Source organism: Cynoglossus semilaevis, chromosome 1 (assembly GCF_000523025.1).
Source record: "Cynoglossus semilaevis isolate Cse_v1.0 chromosome 1, Cse_v1.0, whole genome shotgun sequence".
Taxonomy (NCBI): domain Eukaryota; kingdom Metazoa; phylum Chordata; class Actinopteri; order Pleuronectiformes; family Cynoglossidae; genus Cynoglossus; species Cynoglossus semilaevis.
This window is the reverse complement of record NC_024307.1, coordinates 5,385,385-5,403,681: the sequence shown is the minus strand read 5'-3', so window position 1 is coordinate 5,403,681 and position 18,297 is coordinate 5,385,385. Positions and strand designations below refer to the sequence as shown.

At 39.2% G+C, this 18,297-nt stretch overlaps 4 protein-coding genes, 1 long non-coding RNA gene and 4 other non-coding genes across 11 annotated transcripts in view; 4 read left to right on the top strand and 5 right to left on the bottom strand.

Moving 5' to 3' along the window:
- Positions 1 to 525, bottom strand: part of tmem63c (transmembrane protein 63C) — a 27,840-nt gene extending 27,315 nt beyond the window's left edge. Inside the window, 1 exon segment of the mRNA XM_017038707.2 lies at positions 303 to 525. The gene's annotated coding sequence lies outside the window, so the exon portion shown is untranslated.
- Positions 526 to 1,590: 1,065 nt separating this feature from the next.
- Positions 1,591 to 4,584, top strand: zdhhc22 (zDHHC palmitoyltransferase 22). Its single transcript, XM_008335242.3, has 3 exons — positions 1,591 to 1,931; positions 2,926 to 3,483; positions 3,942 to 4,584. Exons 2-3 carry the CDS (start codon positions 2,928 to 2,930, stop codon positions 4,217 to 4,219), a joined length of 834 nt encoding a protein of 277 aa, XP_008333464.1. The 5' UTR covers positions 1,591 to 1,931; positions 2,926 to 2,927; the 3' UTR covers positions 4,220 to 4,584.
- Positions 4,585 to 7,187: 2,603 nt separating this feature from the next.
- cipca (CLOCK-interacting pacemaker a) lies at positions 7,188 to 11,738 on the bottom strand. Of its 2 annotated transcripts, none has more exons than XM_008335079.3 (4): positions 11,493 to 11,738; positions 10,015 to 10,131; positions 9,553 to 9,722; positions 7,188 to 9,133 (listed from the first exon to the last, which is right to left on the bottom strand). In XM_008335079.3, exons 2-4 carry the CDS (start codon positions 10,118 to 10,120, stop codon positions 8,333 to 8,335), a joined length of 1,077 nt encoding a protein of 358 aa, XP_008333301.1. In that variant the 5' UTR covers positions 10,121 to 10,131; positions 11,493 to 11,738; the 3' UTR covers positions 7,188 to 8,332. The 2 variants fall into 2 exon arrangements, with proteins under 2 accessions (XP_008333301.1, XP_008333365.1); XM_008335143.3 differs by lacking the exon at positions 11,493 to 11,738 and adding an exon at positions 10,224 to 11,459.
- Positions 10,232 to 10,303, top strand: trnac-gca (transfer RNA cysteine (anticodon GCA)). The gene has a single exon. It is a non-coding gene; the product is annotated as a tRNA-Cys (tRNA).
- A 190-nt stretch (positions 11,739 to 11,928) lies between the features above and the next one.
- Positions 11,929 to 15,364, top strand: LOC112487197 (uncharacterized). Of its 2 annotated transcripts, none has more exons than XR_003050057.1 (3): positions 11,929 to 12,003; positions 14,588 to 14,650; positions 15,237 to 15,364. It is a non-coding gene; the product is annotated as an uncharacterized LOC112487197 (long non-coding RNA). The 2 variants fall into 2 exon arrangements; XR_003050055.1 differs by lacking the exon at positions 11,929 to 12,003 and adding an exon at positions 12,023 to 12,071.
- On the bottom strand, positions 12,289 to 12,360 carry trnac-gca (transfer RNA cysteine (anticodon GCA)). The gene has a single exon. It is a non-coding gene; the product is annotated as a tRNA-Cys (tRNA).
- pgfb (placental growth factor b) overlaps positions 12,828 to 18,297 on the bottom strand; it is a 46,244-nt gene continuing 40,774 nt past the window's right edge. The window contains exons 6-11 of the mRNA XM_008334891.3: positions 17,701 to 17,737; positions 15,923 to 16,119; positions 15,746 to 15,825; positions 14,260 to 14,292; positions 14,113 to 14,175; positions 12,828 to 14,017 (exon numbers count right to left, since the gene is read on the bottom strand). Coding sequence (XP_008333113.1) covers positions 13,996 to 14,017; positions 14,113 to 14,175; positions 14,260 to 14,292; positions 15,746 to 15,825; positions 15,923 to 16,119; positions 17,701 to 17,737 — 432 coding nt within the window. The 3' untranslated portion in view covers positions 12,828 to 13,995. The remainder of the gene's footprint in view (positions 14,018 to 14,112; positions 14,176 to 14,259; positions 14,293 to 15,745; positions 15,826 to 15,922; positions 16,120 to 17,700; positions 17,738 to 18,297) is intronic.
- On the bottom strand, positions 14,701 to 14,772 carry trnac-gca (transfer RNA cysteine (anticodon GCA)). The gene has a single exon. It is a non-coding gene; the product is annotated as a tRNA-Cys (tRNA).
- trnac-gca (transfer RNA cysteine (anticodon GCA)) lies at positions 15,120 to 15,191 on the top strand. The gene has a single exon. It is a non-coding gene; the product is annotated as a tRNA-Cys (tRNA).

Below are 18,297 nucleotides of genomic sequence, written 5' to 3'. Positions count from 1 at the left end.
AACCAGGCAACAACAACAACACGCGACGCCAGGACCTTTCATCAGGTCTTCAATCCCCAGCGTTGGTGAATAAAGGTGGAAAAGTCATCAACATTTGACTGGCTCTGCTGTTACGTCGACTGCAGCACACACACACACACACGCACACACAAACAGTCAACACTCCCTCCGTCTTCTTCCTGATTTCTAACTTGAAATGAAAAACGATTGCGCCACAAAGCAGCGCCGATAAAGCAGCCCGAGGTCCACGGTGGATCAACCATCAGAATCACGAGAATGAGTAAAAAACAAACAGCCCTCACCTCAGAACGCGTCCTGACCGCTGTACTCGACTGGAGATGGAGAGAGTGTTGTGATTTCTTTTTTCTTTTTTTTTAATCCCACACCAAGAAACAAGAGAAACTCCCACCTGCTCAGGGACCGTCTGACAGTCGAACACCTGCCTCTGAGGCAGCGCAGGGAGTGTCGGGCAGTGGTTCGACTCGACAATAACATTTACAATAAAAATAGAATTCTGTGAGTGACTTTGAAACGTGTACTTCGTTTTTTTTATACTCCATGTTTAAAAACCCCACAGTATTCGTCTATTATATTACACTACATAAAACACACAATAAATCCACATCACTAATATGACAGCTCCCACACGTGGGAGGAGAAATGGCCGGGGATGCATTGCCACCTACAGGAAAAATGACTGTCTTGCAAATCCCCACTGTGTCGTTATCCCTGACATAAACACATCTGTCAGTTTTTCATTTTCCCCACGTCATGACACATTACACCCTGACTGCAGCTCAGAGACGTTCTCAGCAGCCATTTAGCCAGTACACATTCATTTTGAAACACTGCAGTAATACCTGGAGATCACAGTTCAACTTCAGTACATAAAGTGACAGAATACCACAGCATAATATACATCATACTGCGGTCGTGGACTGCAGTGATCTGGAGTCTTCATCCAAGTTCAAATCATTACGAAACGTCACTGCAAAGAATTCAATACTCCGATAATCACAATATTATTTGAGTCTCTTGTTGGTTCCACATTGAGGGAATTCACAGAGTGAGTCAACGACACAAGCTGCCACGCGTGGGACGCCATTAGGAATATGTGGTTCCTCCGGGAATCGAACCCAGGTCTTCCTGCTTGCAAGGCAAGCGTTCTAACCATCAATCATAAAAAATGTTGTAATATCATAACATTTCTGACGGTGGTGTAATATGTTTTTAAATTGTTTAAGTGAAAAAGAGACAGTGTTTGTAATATTTGAGGTAATAGTATTTTATGGATATGTACTTTTGAGATATGGTTTATTATTCTTTATCCTTTATCATTACACCGACCTCTGCTGCTTTAAATGTTTCAATGAATATTTATTTAATCTATCTCACTAATGACTGTGTAAAGTAATGTTGATCCATGGGTTTAATTTCTGGTTAAAAGTTAGTTGTTGTTTTTTTCAATAAAAAGTGAAATATTTGGACCTTATACATATACTGTATATTATACTGTATATGTATGTAAATATATATGTATGTAAATAACAGCTGGAATGTCATGAAAACAAAACAAACAACTGAACCGTCTGCATTCAATATTAAACACTCTGTTCTTCTACCGTTTTATCTGTTAGCATCACAACAACCAATGAAACCAGACCGGAGATCGGGTGAAAACAAAACAAAACAAAGAACACAAATGTACCGTAAATACATTAATACATGATTGTTATAAAAGTTGTAAATAATCCAGACGCATCCAGACCAACAGGCGGCGGTAGACAAAGCAGCTGACACACGTTTGATAATAGGAGGACGTCAGTGCGGCGACACGACACCTCAGAGAGTGACCCGGAGGAGCCGCGGAGATCTGAGCTGCAGCTGCGTGGTGCTGAAAGGACAGCTCCTCTGCTCTCCGACTGCTGCAGGTAAAAAATAAAAATACATCTGGACCGGAGCGTGGCGTAGATGTTACAGAAGATTTGTTCATTTTAGAAAAAAATAAATAATGATTGACGCCATTACAGATACGAGCCTGACGTGACCACCGGGAAGAATGACAGAGTGACGTAGACGAAGAGATGGTTGTTTTTGAATGCGAGGAGCTCGAGTACTGTGAATGTACATGTACATCGTGGGCGGGCGGGTGCGGTGGGTGCGGGGGGGGGGGGGGGGTTCACTCGTCTGCTACAGCTGCAGGTCAGGAAACCACAAGTGAAAATGATGAGGTATTTTTGGTGATCTCCAAATCTCTGGAGAATCTCCAGACCCACATTAGACTAAAAAAAAAAAAAACCGAGACCCGGACTGAAACTGTCTGTAAAAACAACCTCATACAACGTTGAGCTGAACTTTCAGAACGAAATAACTCACATAAACATACGTGGCTGAATACGTCAGAGTTTTTATTTGACAATTTTGTATGTGTTCTCTGATAACATTTCAATTTATTCGAACCCTAACCGTTGTTTTTTGGGGTATAGGTGACCCGTTGGCTGATTTGTGCACGCGCGCGCGTTCATGTGTGGGTAGTAGATTTGTTGTTGTGTTTGACGTTCGTGGTTTTAAGCGGTGACATATAATCAGACACCGGGTCACCTATACCCAGGAGGACAACGGGGGAGTTAAGGTGGATTGTCGGTTTATTTTAAATCACCCTCCAGCAGTTATATTTAAGACACGTTTTTTTAATGTATTAAGAGTATTATGGTCTGTATCTGTCATTGGTCCCCCCCCCCCAAACCTCCTTTTTTGATGATGTGGATCTATCTAGCCTAGTTCTACAGCGACTCCTGGACTTCCTTAACTGGAAGCAACACATTGTCCCGTATCTTATTAGGCTGTTACCTCGCTAACAACTTAATAAAGTCTGAAACAACTGTATGACACTGTTCAACTGAACCGTTTTCCCCCACTACACAGACATGTTCACCAGGATGCTCAAACTGCGGCTTCTCAATGCCGTAGCACCCGCGTACTTCTTCACAGCCACCGCTGCCACCTTCATCCTGCACTTCTGCTTCTTCGTTCCGACAATATTCCCAAACCAGGGCCCGTCACCCGGGGGTTGTACCACACTTCACACGGTCGTTTTCCTTTACCTGATGTTTAATGCTCTGGGGAACTACGTCATGACGATCAAATACACCTCGGAGAGTGCCAACGAGACCGCGGTCCCCGTGTGTTCGCCTCACTGCTCGGACAAGGTGGACGCCCACTACCTCCTGAACGGCCGCCACTTCTGCAAGCTGTGCAGGAAGATTATCCTCAAACGGGATCACCACTGCTTTTTCACTGGAAACTGCATCGGCAACAAGAACATGCGCTACTTTGTCATGTTCTGCATCTACACGTCGTGCACGTGTCTGTACTCCCTGGTCCTGGGCGTGGCCTTCCTCACGGTGGAGTTCTCCATGTCCTTTGAAAACCCCTTCACCTTCCTGACGCTGCTGCCCTTCTCTACGGGCTACTTCTTCATGGGTGAGTTGATGGGAAGATTTCTTTTCCACATTTCTCAGATAATGATAATATCGATGCTGTCTAGTGCTGCGTATTGGAAAGAGTCGGACGATACGGTACATATCACGATACAGGGGCAACAATACGATATATTACGATATACTGGGATAATATCGGCACGACGATATATTGAAAACAATTTAATCATAGGAAAACTCTTAGCATACATCACGACGATATATTGAAAACAATTTAATTGTAGGAAAACCGTCAGCATACTCACTTAACATCTGGTTACTAAAACTGGAACAGAAGGACCTACATTTGTAATCGCTCAAGAAGAAATAAAAGCAAAATAAAATGAACCAATGCCATAAATATCTGCATGTTATGGTATCGGAAAATGAAATATCGCATTATTTCAGCGTATCAATATTTCCTTTGACCCCTAATGCTGTCGTGGTCATGTTTCTTCACAGGAACTATCGCCGGCTTGCAGCTCTTCGTGGTGTTGATGCTTTACGTGTGGCTGGGCATCGGCCTGGTCTGTGCGGGGTTCTGCTGCCAGCAGGTTCTCCTGGTTGCACGGGGACAGACCTGGTGTCAGATGCAGAGAGGGGAGTTGGTAGAGAACCACAACCCCTGGAGAACCAACCTCAAGGATGTTTTTGGAACGCGCTGGATCCTCGGTCTGTTCTTGCCTGTGCAGACTGTGGAGACGTGCACGGACGACACAGACGCTCACAAAGAAGACTGAGAGCTACTGTAGCCAACAAAAGGGCCAACGGTGGTTGACATGTGATGCTGTGAAAAACAGGCAGAAGCTTGGCTGGTTTTGGAAGTGAAAAACAAACAACTTCTGTAAACCACAGCTTACCTATAATATATAGTGATTTATTTAGCTTTATTAAGGATTTAGTATACATTCCTTTAAGGACAGGAGCCATATAAGTTATGTGATACTTCATAGAGTATACTGTGTACTGTAGGACTATCCTTAAAACGTTGTATCAAACACATAGTGCTGTTGTTTACAGTCACTAAGTAGAAAGAAAATAATTTAGTCCAATAGCAAATAGTTCTCAAACAGACGACAGAACATTGTGTTTAAAAAGGGCTGGGTTCCTGCGTTGACTACTTTATTAGTAATATACTCTATTATTAATATATAATATATTAAAGGATATAAATTGTTTTTTTAAATAGGTATATTTAATATACTCTTCTTAATGCTAACATAGAAATGTAACATTATTTTCATGACCTCACAGCTTCACCTACAGTATTTGTTATATGCCGCTGATGGGCCGCGGACCAGTGCTTTGATCAACAGTCACAGTGTGTCTGGTCTGATGCTAAAATATTGTGTTCAGTAAAAAAAAAAAATCCATAAGGGGTTCACAAAGTGTGGGGTGTGGTCCTCAAGGGGGCACACAGCAATTGCAGGGGAGGGACGGTGGTATGGTGGTGGTGGTGGGGGGGTGTTAGCAAGACAGATAAAATGCAATGAGTTTTATTATTATTTACTTTGGTCAATTAAGTATAATCTTTTTGGAAAATAGTGAAAATAGTTCCATCTACAAAGGGGTGGGGGCGCTGTAGAAAACCTTTGGGAACCACTACCTATGGACAATGACCCACGTTGATTTAATAAGGGCTAGATCAATGAAGTGAGCTCCAGCCAGACTCAGTACCACACCTTTATTTCTGTGTAGACAGTATATGTATATTTTTCTGAGTAGAAAATCAAAGTACTTTGTACTTTGTAGGGTTGTGAAGATAGTAATCATATTTTTATCCAGGGTACTGTTCACAATGTGCCATAAATATTTTTCATTTTTCATACACATGCCTAATATTGTCCCAAAATATCTCTATTCACCGGACTCTAACAGACGAGGTCTGCTGTACGGCTGTTCACTGCTACACTGTTGTACAGCTACGGCCGTGCCCAGTGTTGTGTCAAATGATTTCAGAACGTTCTAGAACTATTTTGTCTAATCATGGTATACCAATAAAAGTATTCACAACTTGATAAAAACAGAACATTTTTTAAAGAACTCTCCATTTAAAGATGACAGCTGTGACCAGGTGGATTTGTTTTATTAGTCAAAGTGGATTTTGCTTCAGATAAAGACAACACCTTTGACCATAACAAGGAAAAAAAGCCTTTTTAACCTCTTCAAAATGATTTTCCTGGTTAATAGAAAATGTTGCTTCATAAATAGCATAGTATAAACAGGGGATTGTATGTTTTGAAGAAACCAACTTTTATTTCTCTATACAAAAGCGGACCAAAGCTGTGGATCCTCCTCTGTTCGTAAAAGTTAATTTTCCTTAAAAATCTTCTTAGTGTTACAAACTTTTTTAAACATCAAATTCACAAAATAAAACAAAAGAGGCTGCCAAGCATTAACATTAGGGATGTCCGATAATAACTCTTTGCTGATATCCGATATGCCGATATTGTTTATGAGCTTTAGATTCTGATTCCGATATCAAGCGTGACCAATAAAGCGTGGCAGTAATGGCCTGGTGGTTAGGAAGGTGGACTTGTGTTCAGAAAGTTGCAGGTTTGAATCTATCAGCCATTAGGTCTCCATGGTTGCACTGAACATGGCACCGTCCCGCCACACTGCTGCCCCCTGCTGACTAAAGCTGAGGACACATTTCATTGTGTGCTGTGACAACAATTCACTTTCACATGCGGCCGTTTTCCCCAAAATGTAATTTCAGGTCACACATCATTTGGTGAAGCCCAGACAATGCGTCATCGAGTATTCATTATCGGAGGGTAAAAACCCGATAAAGATTCTTACAAATTTTACATAATTATGCCAATAATATCAGTTGGCCGATATTATCAAACATCCCTAAATAATACGAAAGAAAACCGACATAATTGAAGGCACAGGTATCCAGTTAAATATTCATATTTTATAGAATTTTGTCAAACTACATACAAGTCTAAAAGACTAAACAAGTCTATCATTTTTTCAGCTAAAGTGCAGAAGCTCAGAAAACAACATCCTCTCTGTTAACATAACATAGTACATGGAGAAAAAGCAGCCACATTGTTTACAAATAAACGCTGGCAAATTTTACATTCATACATCATTTAAAGTGTCTCAAAATACTTTTTTAAAACAATACTCCCCTAGGTATTTTTTTTTTTTAAACAATACTCCCCTAGGTAGCTGGCCAAAGTACAAGGCTGTACATTTTCAATGGCTTAGTCATTGTATTATATATGTACATTTTTGATTGATTTGCACTTTATCTGAGCTCAATCCTCACCACAAACATTAAAACTGGAACATGTGAGTGGAGTGGAGTTGGATTACCAGACTCCAGTCCTGCCAGGCCACTCCCTTCAGCGCTGCTGTAACATTGCACCCTTCTCCAGGCAAATTAAAAATAACTGACTGACAAAAAGCAGCAGTGACTGTGGAAACACATTAATTCCAGTATTTGTGTGGTAAATTGATCTGTACTACGTCTCTGAAAATGGGTGAAAATAGAAGTTTTAAATTCTTTATGTTTAAAAAAAAATAGTGGTTCAAAGTTTGAGAATGTTTTATGTGTTATGTAAAAAAAACAAATTGAAGTCCAGAAAAGTTAATTCTGTCAAATCTTTTGAACATTAAACTGATCAGATAGTAGAAAATAGTATGATTTTAATCACAGATTTCCGTTTCATATTTGTTGTGTTAAAATGTCATTTGTTTGTGGTTTTACTTATTGATTGTTAAGGTTTAAAATACGATTTTGGGCAAATGTGTACGTGCAAAGTCTCTGCAAAAATATTTAAAAAATACCTGGAAATAACCAGTATGCAAACAAACGAAGTAAAGTGACATTAAACATATTTACACACACACACACACACACACATATATATATATCAGGGAGCAGATTCATAAGCTTCTCTTTATAACACGTGTATTAACTGTTCAGTTATTTTTGACGTTGGCCAGAAGAATCCATTACAGCAGAGTGGGTTGGGAATCACCTTTTCATTTTTCTCCTACTGGGAAATCTACTGGGAAAGTAGGCCAGTATACTGGGGAAAAGATCTGAAGTAGTTGAGGAAAAGAAAAAAAACACGGAAATCAATGGAATCAAAGTCTAATGACGAAGAGAGTGAAATGGATCTGCGTTTGTTAAACATGTCATTTAAACATATTCCTGCTTTTTACTCAAAAAAGGGGCATCGCATTTTTGTTCATACGATGGCACAACATTTATGTCTAAGACCTAATAAAAACATGGGTTGTGGGTTGTATTTTGGTCGCCTGGCTGGTCCTGCTACGTACAGTATACTGCACAGTGACCTATTTAACAAAAATATAGGCGATATCACTTATGACCACAAGAGGGCACCACCTACGCTCAACAAGTCTGAATATTGCGACCAGTATTTGCCTACTATATAAAGTGCGCCTTATATATTTATTTCCCTTTACTACACAATTTTTGACAGACAAATGCCTTTGACAGACCTGAGCTCCAGTCCGAAAAATACAGTAATCAGACTTTGTCTGAAACCTATTTTAAGGCATACCATTTTGCAATGTGACAATAATAAAATCTTAAAGGTAGAGCAAGGTTTTTAAGAATTTTGGTTATTAGAAAAAAGTAAAGTAAAAGTTATAAGCATTCTACCTCATTTCAATACAATATATGAAAAATATGTCCAATAGCCTCATATCTGAATCCTGGGTTTGTACGCTCAGGAGTTTTTAACTGATATTTATGATATGATATTTACATGATTACATTCAAAGTTTTTTTAATATTTTTCTCACGTTCAGTGAATGGTTGGTTGTCCGCTGCTGAAATGGAATGTTCTGCTCATGTGCAAAAAATCTTACGCTGTCAGTGTGTTTCCTTGAACTCCCAGCTGCTCCTTGTCCATGGTCTGCAGAGAGAGCTGTAGTCTAGTCCAGACCTGGGGGTCTCTGCTGCTCAGAGCCTCCAGCAGCAGAGCCGTCTGCCCTTGAAGCTGCTGTAACTGACTCTGCGTGTGCTTATTCTCCTTGATCAGCTGTTTGGTGCGCATTGTGATCCCAAGCAGCCCAGACTGGTGAAGGATATTGTAGGTGTTGCTGAATCGTTGGAGTTTGTTGCTGTCCATCAGTAGGGGATCCTGGGGACTGTCCATCTCACTGGTGAATTCCTCTTCGGACAACTGAAGGCAACTGTTTCCTGGGAACTGGTGGAGAGACGCGTCACTGACCTGCTCTGGATACGGAGCCTGTGATTGGTGGCTCACCGTGTTGTAGTTGGAGATGGCTCTGACTGGAGCCTGCAGTGGCGGCTGTGAGCTGGTGGAGCTGTAAGGTCTGTGGCTGTGGTGGTGTTTCCTCTGGTGCTTGGTGGATCCTGAAGTTGAACACCCCTTCACTCTGGAGACACCCACCCTTTTTGGCAGCATGTCTGCGGGCTGTGGGGCAATTCTTGGATATGTTTTAACCGTTGGAACGCGGTCTCTTGATTGTCGGACGTTTTCAAACGTCGTCTTCTTTGAGCTGCTGCTGCTGCTGCTGCTGTTGTTGTTGTTGTTGTTGTTCGATACCATGGGTTGGAAAAGAACCATCTGTGATTGAGGCATCAGGTCCATGGGTGAAGAAAAGCCCCATTGTTTTTGTGTTTGAGACACCAGTGATTGCTGGACAAAACAAAAACATCTTTAATTTTATCCATTATGTGTCTCTCCTATTCAACACATATTTCTCTTTTAAGCGCAACTTAAAACATATCTGGACTTCCAATTTTTGGATGAATGTTACAGCGGGACAGGTGGCGCTGTGGCTCAGTTGGTTAAAGCACATGTCTAGTAAACAGGAGATCCTGTATTATTAATTAACTTTTACCATCTAAATTAAACAATATATGTGTATATAAATATTGTTACTAATGTCATTGACCTAATTCAAATATATGAACAATCTCGGTGACCCTAAATTCTATCCAGTATTAATGTCATTGACCTAATTCAAATATATATATACAATCTCCCTAAATTCTATCCAGTAGAAATCACTCAAACGCAGTGGAACCATGCTTTACCACAGTATTGTGTTGTACCTGATTTGGGACAAAGTGGTTCATTATGATCATAGGAGACAATCCTGGATAAGAGCCCCCCATCCCGGCCACTGGTGGACCTGTAGAGTCATGGGTGTAAATGGACCCCGTCCTTCCAGCTCCCTCAGAGTCGGTCAGATCGACTGTACTGAGGTACTCAGAGCTGGCATCTGAAGAAAAGAGGAAAAAAACAGAGTGATCTTCTGAAGCAAACTGACCAAACTAAAGTCAATTGCGCAACACTGGGGTGTGTGAGAGCTGCCACTAGGGGGTGCCCTAGATGAAGTAGGATTTAGTTAATAAACTACAATAAAGTTGCATAGATAAACATTTTCTTTGTACAATTTAAAACCTGATATTGTGTTATGTGTGTTCCAGTCATTTGAGCATGAACAATGCTGCCTTTACAAGAAAGCTTGTAGCGTTTTGCGTGGCTGCATTACAACTGTGATGGACACAAACCTGAGAATCCTGAATCTCTCTCCAGGTCATGCTTGGACATCCCAAGGTGTGTTGTCCTGATAGATGATGACGTTCCGTGTCTGTGGCGTCTACTGAAATGGCTCATGTTAAAATCTCCTGGGAAAAAAAAAATCAGAGATCCATAGTTAAACCTCACAATCAAAGGATTTTTGCTACAAAGAATAGCAAAATATATCTCATTTCTGTACATTATCGTGGGGGTATAGCTCAGTGGTAGAGCATTTGACTGCAGATCAAGAGGTCTCTGGTTCAAGTCCGGATGCCCCCTAACAATGTGGCAAGTCTTTTTGAAAGACAACAAGACATTTTTCTCCAGACAGGTTGCTGGTTTAAATGTGGAAGACAAACTTTGTTGTGTGTGTGTCTGTATATGTACAATGACAATGAAGGTTGTTCTCCTTCTGTTTACTTGTCTTCTGGGTTTTGATTTTGTTTGTTGACATTCAACAAAGTTTCAATTGACACTATGAATTGACTCATTTGTAGGTGCTCTAATGATGTTCTGTTAATAACTTTGAGAGGAAACTGTGTAGCTGTCAGTTTAATTATTAATCTCTCATAACGCTTGTTAATGTTTTTTTTGTGCTAAATTGTAGCCCATATTTTACAAGAATAAATTACATAGATGCATACTCTGACATACGTAGTTCATATGTAGTAGTATTATACTGTAGCAGAATACTGTGAAATCAGTCATATTTCATTTTGAATTGTTTGTTTTTAACAGATTCGTAAATCAGTGTTTACTCCCATGTTCCACTTCATTTTAGACAGGAAACGTATAAGGTAAGATACACTTAGTTGGAACGTGTAATTTCACCACTAGATGTTGCGGTGTGACTTGAAAGCCCTACCACATACTAGCAAAAGTTTCAACAAGGACATAAGATTATAAAAATGAACGTCTTTTCGATACGGAAATACAGCCCCAAAACAATACAAATGGATAAATTGTATGTTTATCACACTGACGTGTTAGAATATTAGCTATGTAATGATCATACATTATTAAAAGTTCACTCTGAGGGGTTTTAGAAAATTAAATTACATATTTCGGTCAAAGCATATAAGCATATAAACATATAAGTTAAAAACACTATGAAAACAAAAGGTGAAATCTGCACTTGACACACAAAACAAACAAAAACTAACTAACGAACGTCTGTTTAATTAGCCCATTAGCATGTTGTTGACGTTTAAACACCTCGCCAATATTAAAGTTAGAACACGCTGGCTGTCTGACCCTAACAAGAAATGAGCTAACACACACAATTTTAGTGAATGAAATGCATTAACGTTAGCAACAACTACTGCTGCACCCTAACTGCGTTAACTGCGCCACCCCAGTGCTGTCATATCTGTTAGCTGTGTGCGGGCTAGCCAGCTAGTCGCTGTGGTACCAAAACAGTATTTGTCTACTATAATTATTGTCTTTTCTTATTATTTAATGAACCTACCTATGCAGAAATAGCTTGGAAAAAGTCGCACTGTATCCAACAGAGAAGTATTTTCTAATCAATATATCCTATCTTCTTCAGCAAACGTTAGCTACGCCTTGTTGTTGACGGGGTTCTGTTGTTTTTATAATCCCTCAACGGAGTCTCACAGGCTTCAATGCCGCGTCGCTTTGGCGCGTTTATAAAATTGAGTTTACCTGTAAATTCGTAAGGAATGAATTTAATAAGGAATTTAAGGATTTCAAAGAGTTTATATAAAACCTTGTGTGTTCATTTATGAGACTAAAACATAAGTTCCTAATGTCTATTATAATGTCATCGTAAAGCAAGCGTCCGTGTGACCTTACAAGCAAACCCGGGGACTAAAGTCCCCCAATCCCATAACATTCAAGAGTTAAGAGTTTGTCACGTGATCACTATACAGGAATAAACTAAAATGACACCCTGGGTCACTTCTGTAGACAGTGTGTGTTATACATTCGTGCACAAAAACCCGTCAAATGTATTTTTGGTAAGTGCTTTACATGTGTTATACATTCGTGCACAAAAACCCGTAAAATTCAGTCAGATGTATTTTTGGTAAGTGCTTTACATAATTTTACATAATTTGACACATTAAGTATTTTCAAATATTATAAAAGGAAGAACTGGTTTATATGTTTTGAGGTGAACCTATTAAAAAGCATCGGGAATTATTTGAACATCTCAGTAAAACGGAGCAGGATTGGAATTTGTAATTCCTTACTAACAATCCACGATCTCTCAATACGTACCTGCCAAAAGGTATCCGATCATTAGGGGGCATCCGGATTTGAACCGGAGACCTCTTGATCTGCAGTCAAATGCTCTACCACTGAGCTATACCCCCGGGCGGAAGGTACTAGAATTATCGTGGATTGTTGGTTATCTGGATCATATGTTTTCATTATGATGGCTTATCGTGGATTGTTGGTTATCTGGATCTGTTGGTCATCTGATATGTTTTCATTATGATGGGTAACATTTAACGTTCGAAATGACAAATTACTTCCACACCGAAGACATCGTCCTTTATCAGAAGTGATGTTGTTACAGTGTTCTGTCAATTTAAAAATTGATTTTATAAGGATACAAACGGCAACTTGTTTTGTTTCTCAAAATCCGTAAAGACTACGAGACAGACTGATAATGACGAGTATATCAGACAATTATCAAAGTTCTGCTTTATAACTGCTTTTCAAAGACACGAGAAGACACGAGTGTACAGAAAATACTATTTGTTACATATTAGTAGTTAGTAATATCACTATAAACAAATCAATAAATAATTATGATAAAAACGATTTGCCAAAGGTAAGTTATAAATTTAATATTTTAATTACAAAATAAATATTCAAATATAATAAATGCTGAAATAGAAGAAATGTTACTTTGTACATTGCAGAGAGAATTTCTTTGTATCGTACAAGAAAAAAAAAAGAAGCAATTTGACAAAACCACTTCAGTCGACTCCTTGTTTACGACCAGGGTTTTCAACAACAAAGACAAACACTTGAGCTTCAGGCTCATGAGTCACAGGGTCCACACAAAACGGGACTGACGACGACTGCATATCTTTCTTTTTTTTTCAGACATTTCAGATAAAAAGGAAAAAATATATAGCTCTCAGTTTTAGCCCATTGTTTAATAAACAAACACTGGCTATAATCATTTTAATCAGAACTGTTTTTGAGTCAACATTTCCCTTTTTAAAATGCTCATTATATTTTTCATTGTTTATTAATACAAAATTGATAGTTAATTGTTATTAATTACGTATTAATATTTATCTTTTAAGAAGTAAAAATTGGAGGACATTTTCTCCAACTTTGGTCAAGTTAAAAAAAACATATGAGGAGAATTATCAACGACATAATCACTGATTGTCAAAGTGTTATTCATCTTTAAATTTCAACTTTAATTACTTCTACGATTGGACCTCGAATTTGGCAGCCGTGAACACAGTGACTGTAAACACTAGAGGGCGACATTTCATTGAAACATGTACAAAGCAGCTGCACACGAATCCAACATACTATGGTGGTGTGCACACACAAAAAAGGACAAGCTTTTGACACGATTCTGGTCCACGAAAATACACCTGCATCAATAAATACAAATCTTAATGGATACACCTTTAAATATAACATTTTTATATTATGAAATGAAAAAAATGACAATATTTGATACAGTAATAACTAATGGAATAGAGAAGGAATCAGTCTGTTTCATTCTACATTGCACTGGCTCCCAGGGATCTCCTTAAGGTCAGGGGAACACGGTATTCCCACCTATTCAAAACACTCATTCAATCCTGTGGTTACAAACACTCTGCCCAACAGCACAATGTCCTGACCCAGTGTACTGAGACATCGGCTGCAGACACAAAATTAATAGTGGAGCTGAAGGGACTCATGACGCCGTAACCAGGCTGAGAAATAAATAATGAGCCGTACTGCAACAGGGGGTCGGGGCACCACTGCAGTTACCTGCGAGGGATCTGGCACCTGGAGGACAGAAGAAAGAATAACACATTTTTAATATTGTTGTTTTTTTCTATTTTTTGGTTGTGACATATTATAATGAAAGATTTCATCATCACCTGTCGCATTCTTTATTTTTCTGTCGCTCCTTTCTCTTCCTCCCTCGTCCTCTTTGCCTTTTTCTTAAAACACCAACAAGCTTCATTTACCAAAACCTGACAATTAATTTACAAAAATGAATTGTGCTCCTGAGATCATGTTCTTACCTTTCATCAACAACTGGTTTAACCTTCTTTAACCTGAGGAACAAATACCAAGAGTCAACGTTATTTGACAGTCATTTATGATTTCATCGCCACATACAGTATGTGTCTTAAACTGCAATTAATTTCACCTAAATAAACTTCGTTTGTTTTACCCAATAGATTTTGAGTGACAGCTAATTGGTCCATTGTGTTTATTAGCAACGTTCCAGTGAAGTTGCAAGAGGAGTGTTGAATGATAAACTCAGAGACTGAGAATTATGTGGTGAGGTTCAATAATTGATTCATTATAATATTATCTTTATTGATAACATTATCTTCTCCCTGGCAGGTACCAAGCATGTGGTTCCTCTGGGAATCGAACACATGACACTGCCCTCTGCTTCTAAGGCAGGTGCGTTAACTGCCAAACTATGGAACCAACCAAAAAGATGTCACACCATTAGGGGGCATCCGGACTTGAACCAGAGACCTCTTGATCTGCAGTCAAATGCTCTACCACTGAGCTATACCCCCACTGACAAACCTCACTGTCGGAGAATTCAACTCCTGGTCTCCCACGTGACAAGCGGGTATATTCCACCATACACCACTATATTAACGAGGAATACTAAAGTATGAATAAGAGATAAGAGATCGGTCTCAGGTGTTATCCATACTTTGACCACTGCTGGGCGCTGTTTTGCTTTAGGTGTTTTTTTTTGCTGAATGAGGCCCAGTTTTGTTGCAAAACCTTAAATGACTTAAACATGTAGAAATTGTAGTGTTGTTGTATAGTGTTGCCTTCACTTGTACAGTGGTGAGTGTCGCCGTCTGTGACTGAGAGACCGGAGTTGAACTCCCCAACAGCAAGGTTTTTCAACGGGGGTATAGCTCAGTGGTAGAGCATTTGACTGCAGATCAAGAGGTCTCCGGTTCAAGTCCGGATGCCCCCTAGTGATAGGACATATCAATTAAATGTCCATTTCACTGTTTTTCAGGTTAAAGACTCCAAAACTGGTGATGCGATACGGCAGCGCCCCCTAAACTTTGTTTTAAATTAAACTGTGTTGTCCAGTGGCATTTATAAATGCAGGTTTTTGTTAAGAATTAAACACTACACCAGTCAAATAAAAGACTTGTTCTTTTCATTTTAAACACATGAAAAATAAGATAGATAAATACATAAAAATACATGAAAACTAGCATAAAACAATTATATATTTCTTTATTGATAAAAAAAAGTCCAGTAAAAAAGACACCTGAATTTCCCTAAGGTTGTACCAGGAGAAAGTTAGTGTAACTTTAATGCTGTAACTAGTACTTTAGGTCAATATACTTCAAGGGGTATGTAACTTTTTAATGTAATACAATGTCTAAAATGTAAACTTTATAAAAGCAAGAACAATATTTATATATTATTATAAGTATTTTGTACATGATTTGATTTCAGGGATAGCGTCACATACTTAGGAATATTCATGAAAAAAACCCTGACTTGTACTCTTACCTACATTCACATGACTGATGCTCCACAAACGACATCTGGATGTAGTCCTGACCACGATCTGACGGTCGGATTTTCAACAACTACAGGATTAAAAAAAAAAGAAGAAAAACGGACAAATGCAAATGCAGTACAGCAGATTCATGTTCACCCAACATTCAACCTGGACTGTTTTCCTACCTCCATGGTGATGTTGGTGGTCCTGGTCGGATGACACTCCATCTTCTCGTCCCCACAGCAGCCTGCACACCTGACCAGAGGCACACAGGAGGGGCTGAAAATGTGCTCCACCTCAGTGGGGTACTCCAGCACCACCTCCACCAACTTCTCAATGGTCCTGCAGAAGCTGCGTCTCCAGACCTCTTGGAACATCAATACTGTAAAAGACAATAGGAGCGGATCATGAGTTAACACACGAGTTCTAGAGTTCTACACTGAAGTCCCAGGTCGACTTTGTACCTGGGCAGCCCACTGAGCCACAGGACGTTTTAAATCGTGGCTTTTGAAAATACACAAATACTTATACAGTACTCCACAGTTGTTGTGGATATCATGTTGTATACATGTATAAATATATACTCAAATATATATGCATATATACATATACTGCAATTATATAAACATACAGTATATACACACACCAATATGTATGTATGTATATACTGTATACACATGCCCTTATATGGTGCATTTGAAAACAATCATTTATCCCACACAGGGTGATTTTATTTTTGGGGAAATACTGCACTGATGTCTTTATATGCTGCATTAATTATATGCACATCAGAGAATCGTCTGCATATGGCAGGACATCTGTCTTTACAGAGGACGTTGCTGCCACAATGCACTCGACAGCTGGCTGCCTGTACGAGCTGGAACAGCCCAAACAGACAAGCACCAGGAAGTTCTGGAAAAACAATGGTCTGCGGTTTACACTGTCTACACTTACACCATGAGTTTCAATCTTTTAAAAATATAAGGTTGGTAATTTTGTATATTCTTTTTTTTTATTTTGGAGAGGAAGACGAAGGATAAATAAACTTAATTGGTAACGTAGCCCAAATACTTCTCTCAGGGAGTTCTTGTACTTGACTACGACAACTGCTACAACAAAACCATATATTTCTACTTCTACACTGGTACTTACTGTAGTAACCAATCAAAACACATATACAAAAAAAAAAAAATCTGCATTCCAGCGGACATCCACGCCTGGATTCTGTTTTCATTTTGAAGTACAATGTTTATTTCGTATACAGTAACATTTCCTGTGGGAGTATATGTGTGAAAGTATCCCAGTTGCGCAGGCAGTGTGGGAGGAACAGGGAGGACTACAGCCAAATAAACAGGGGGGAGGGGCAAACAAGGGGGACCAAGGCCATGAGCAGATCTGGAGCTCAGCTGCCCCTCAGGCAACCTCTGGGACTGCAGGCGGGACCGCGGGGTCCCTGAGTGGAGACTGACACCAAAACAGCTGTTTATAAAAGTACACAGGCCCGGGATGAATGTAGACTGTAGTACTGCGATGAAGTGTCAGTGTGTACAGAAACATAGTAGTACCCACAGGCATGTACAACATTACTGCCAACAGTCAGTTCACTTATAACTGCCCCAGAAAGTACTGACAGGTGATAATATACAGTATGTACTTCATATTAAACATAGTTCATTTCAACAGTACCAGTTAATTATTGTGTGGTCAGGAAACTGCTGAGTCATCACCACTTGTCCGGTCATGTCTTCAGACTGTTTTGATTGGTCAGCCTTATTTTCTTTCAAATTACTTTTCAACAAAACCACATGAGAATCAAAGGGAATGAATGAATTCGTAAGAACACCAAATACTCACCAAATACTCACCAAATACTCCCCAAAAATACAGTTAAAACTAAACATAAACCACAGAAGCTTATTTTTAAGTGAAACACACAGAAATACAATTAAAATAAAATGTTTACCTTCTGTGGTGCTGTTAATGCTGGCCAGTGGCAGAGTCTGCAAAACATGGACAAAATATAAACATTTTAAATAAAATGTCACCATAATAATGTGAATACAGATACTGTATGTGATCTGAAATGTTTGTCCTTTGAAAAAAAAAAACTCATAACATCAGGTGGAAAATCAGGTCAAATGTAGTAGTAATATTGTCTGACTGTAGACATGCAGTATACTAGGGATAATCAACTGGCGGCCCACGGGCCGAATCTGGCCCGTGACTGGATTCTAACATAAAAAATCGAATAATAATGTTAGACAAAAATGTGATTTTTGCAAATACAGTTGGCGACCCCTGCAGTATAAAGTACATACAATTTATTTTCCATTAGTTTCCATAGCAGTACACATACAATTACTTTTTAAGTCTTAAATTAAACTCTGATGTTTCAAAGGGCAGAGAATAACAGACTTAGTTGTGATTTTTGTTTGGCAGCAGCATCATATTTATTGGGAAGATGACGTGGATTGTCATCCTTTGTCTATGAAGTCTTTCTGATCAGCAGAATCATTACATCTATACGTAAACCTATCAGTGCTGACCCTTTGACAAATGT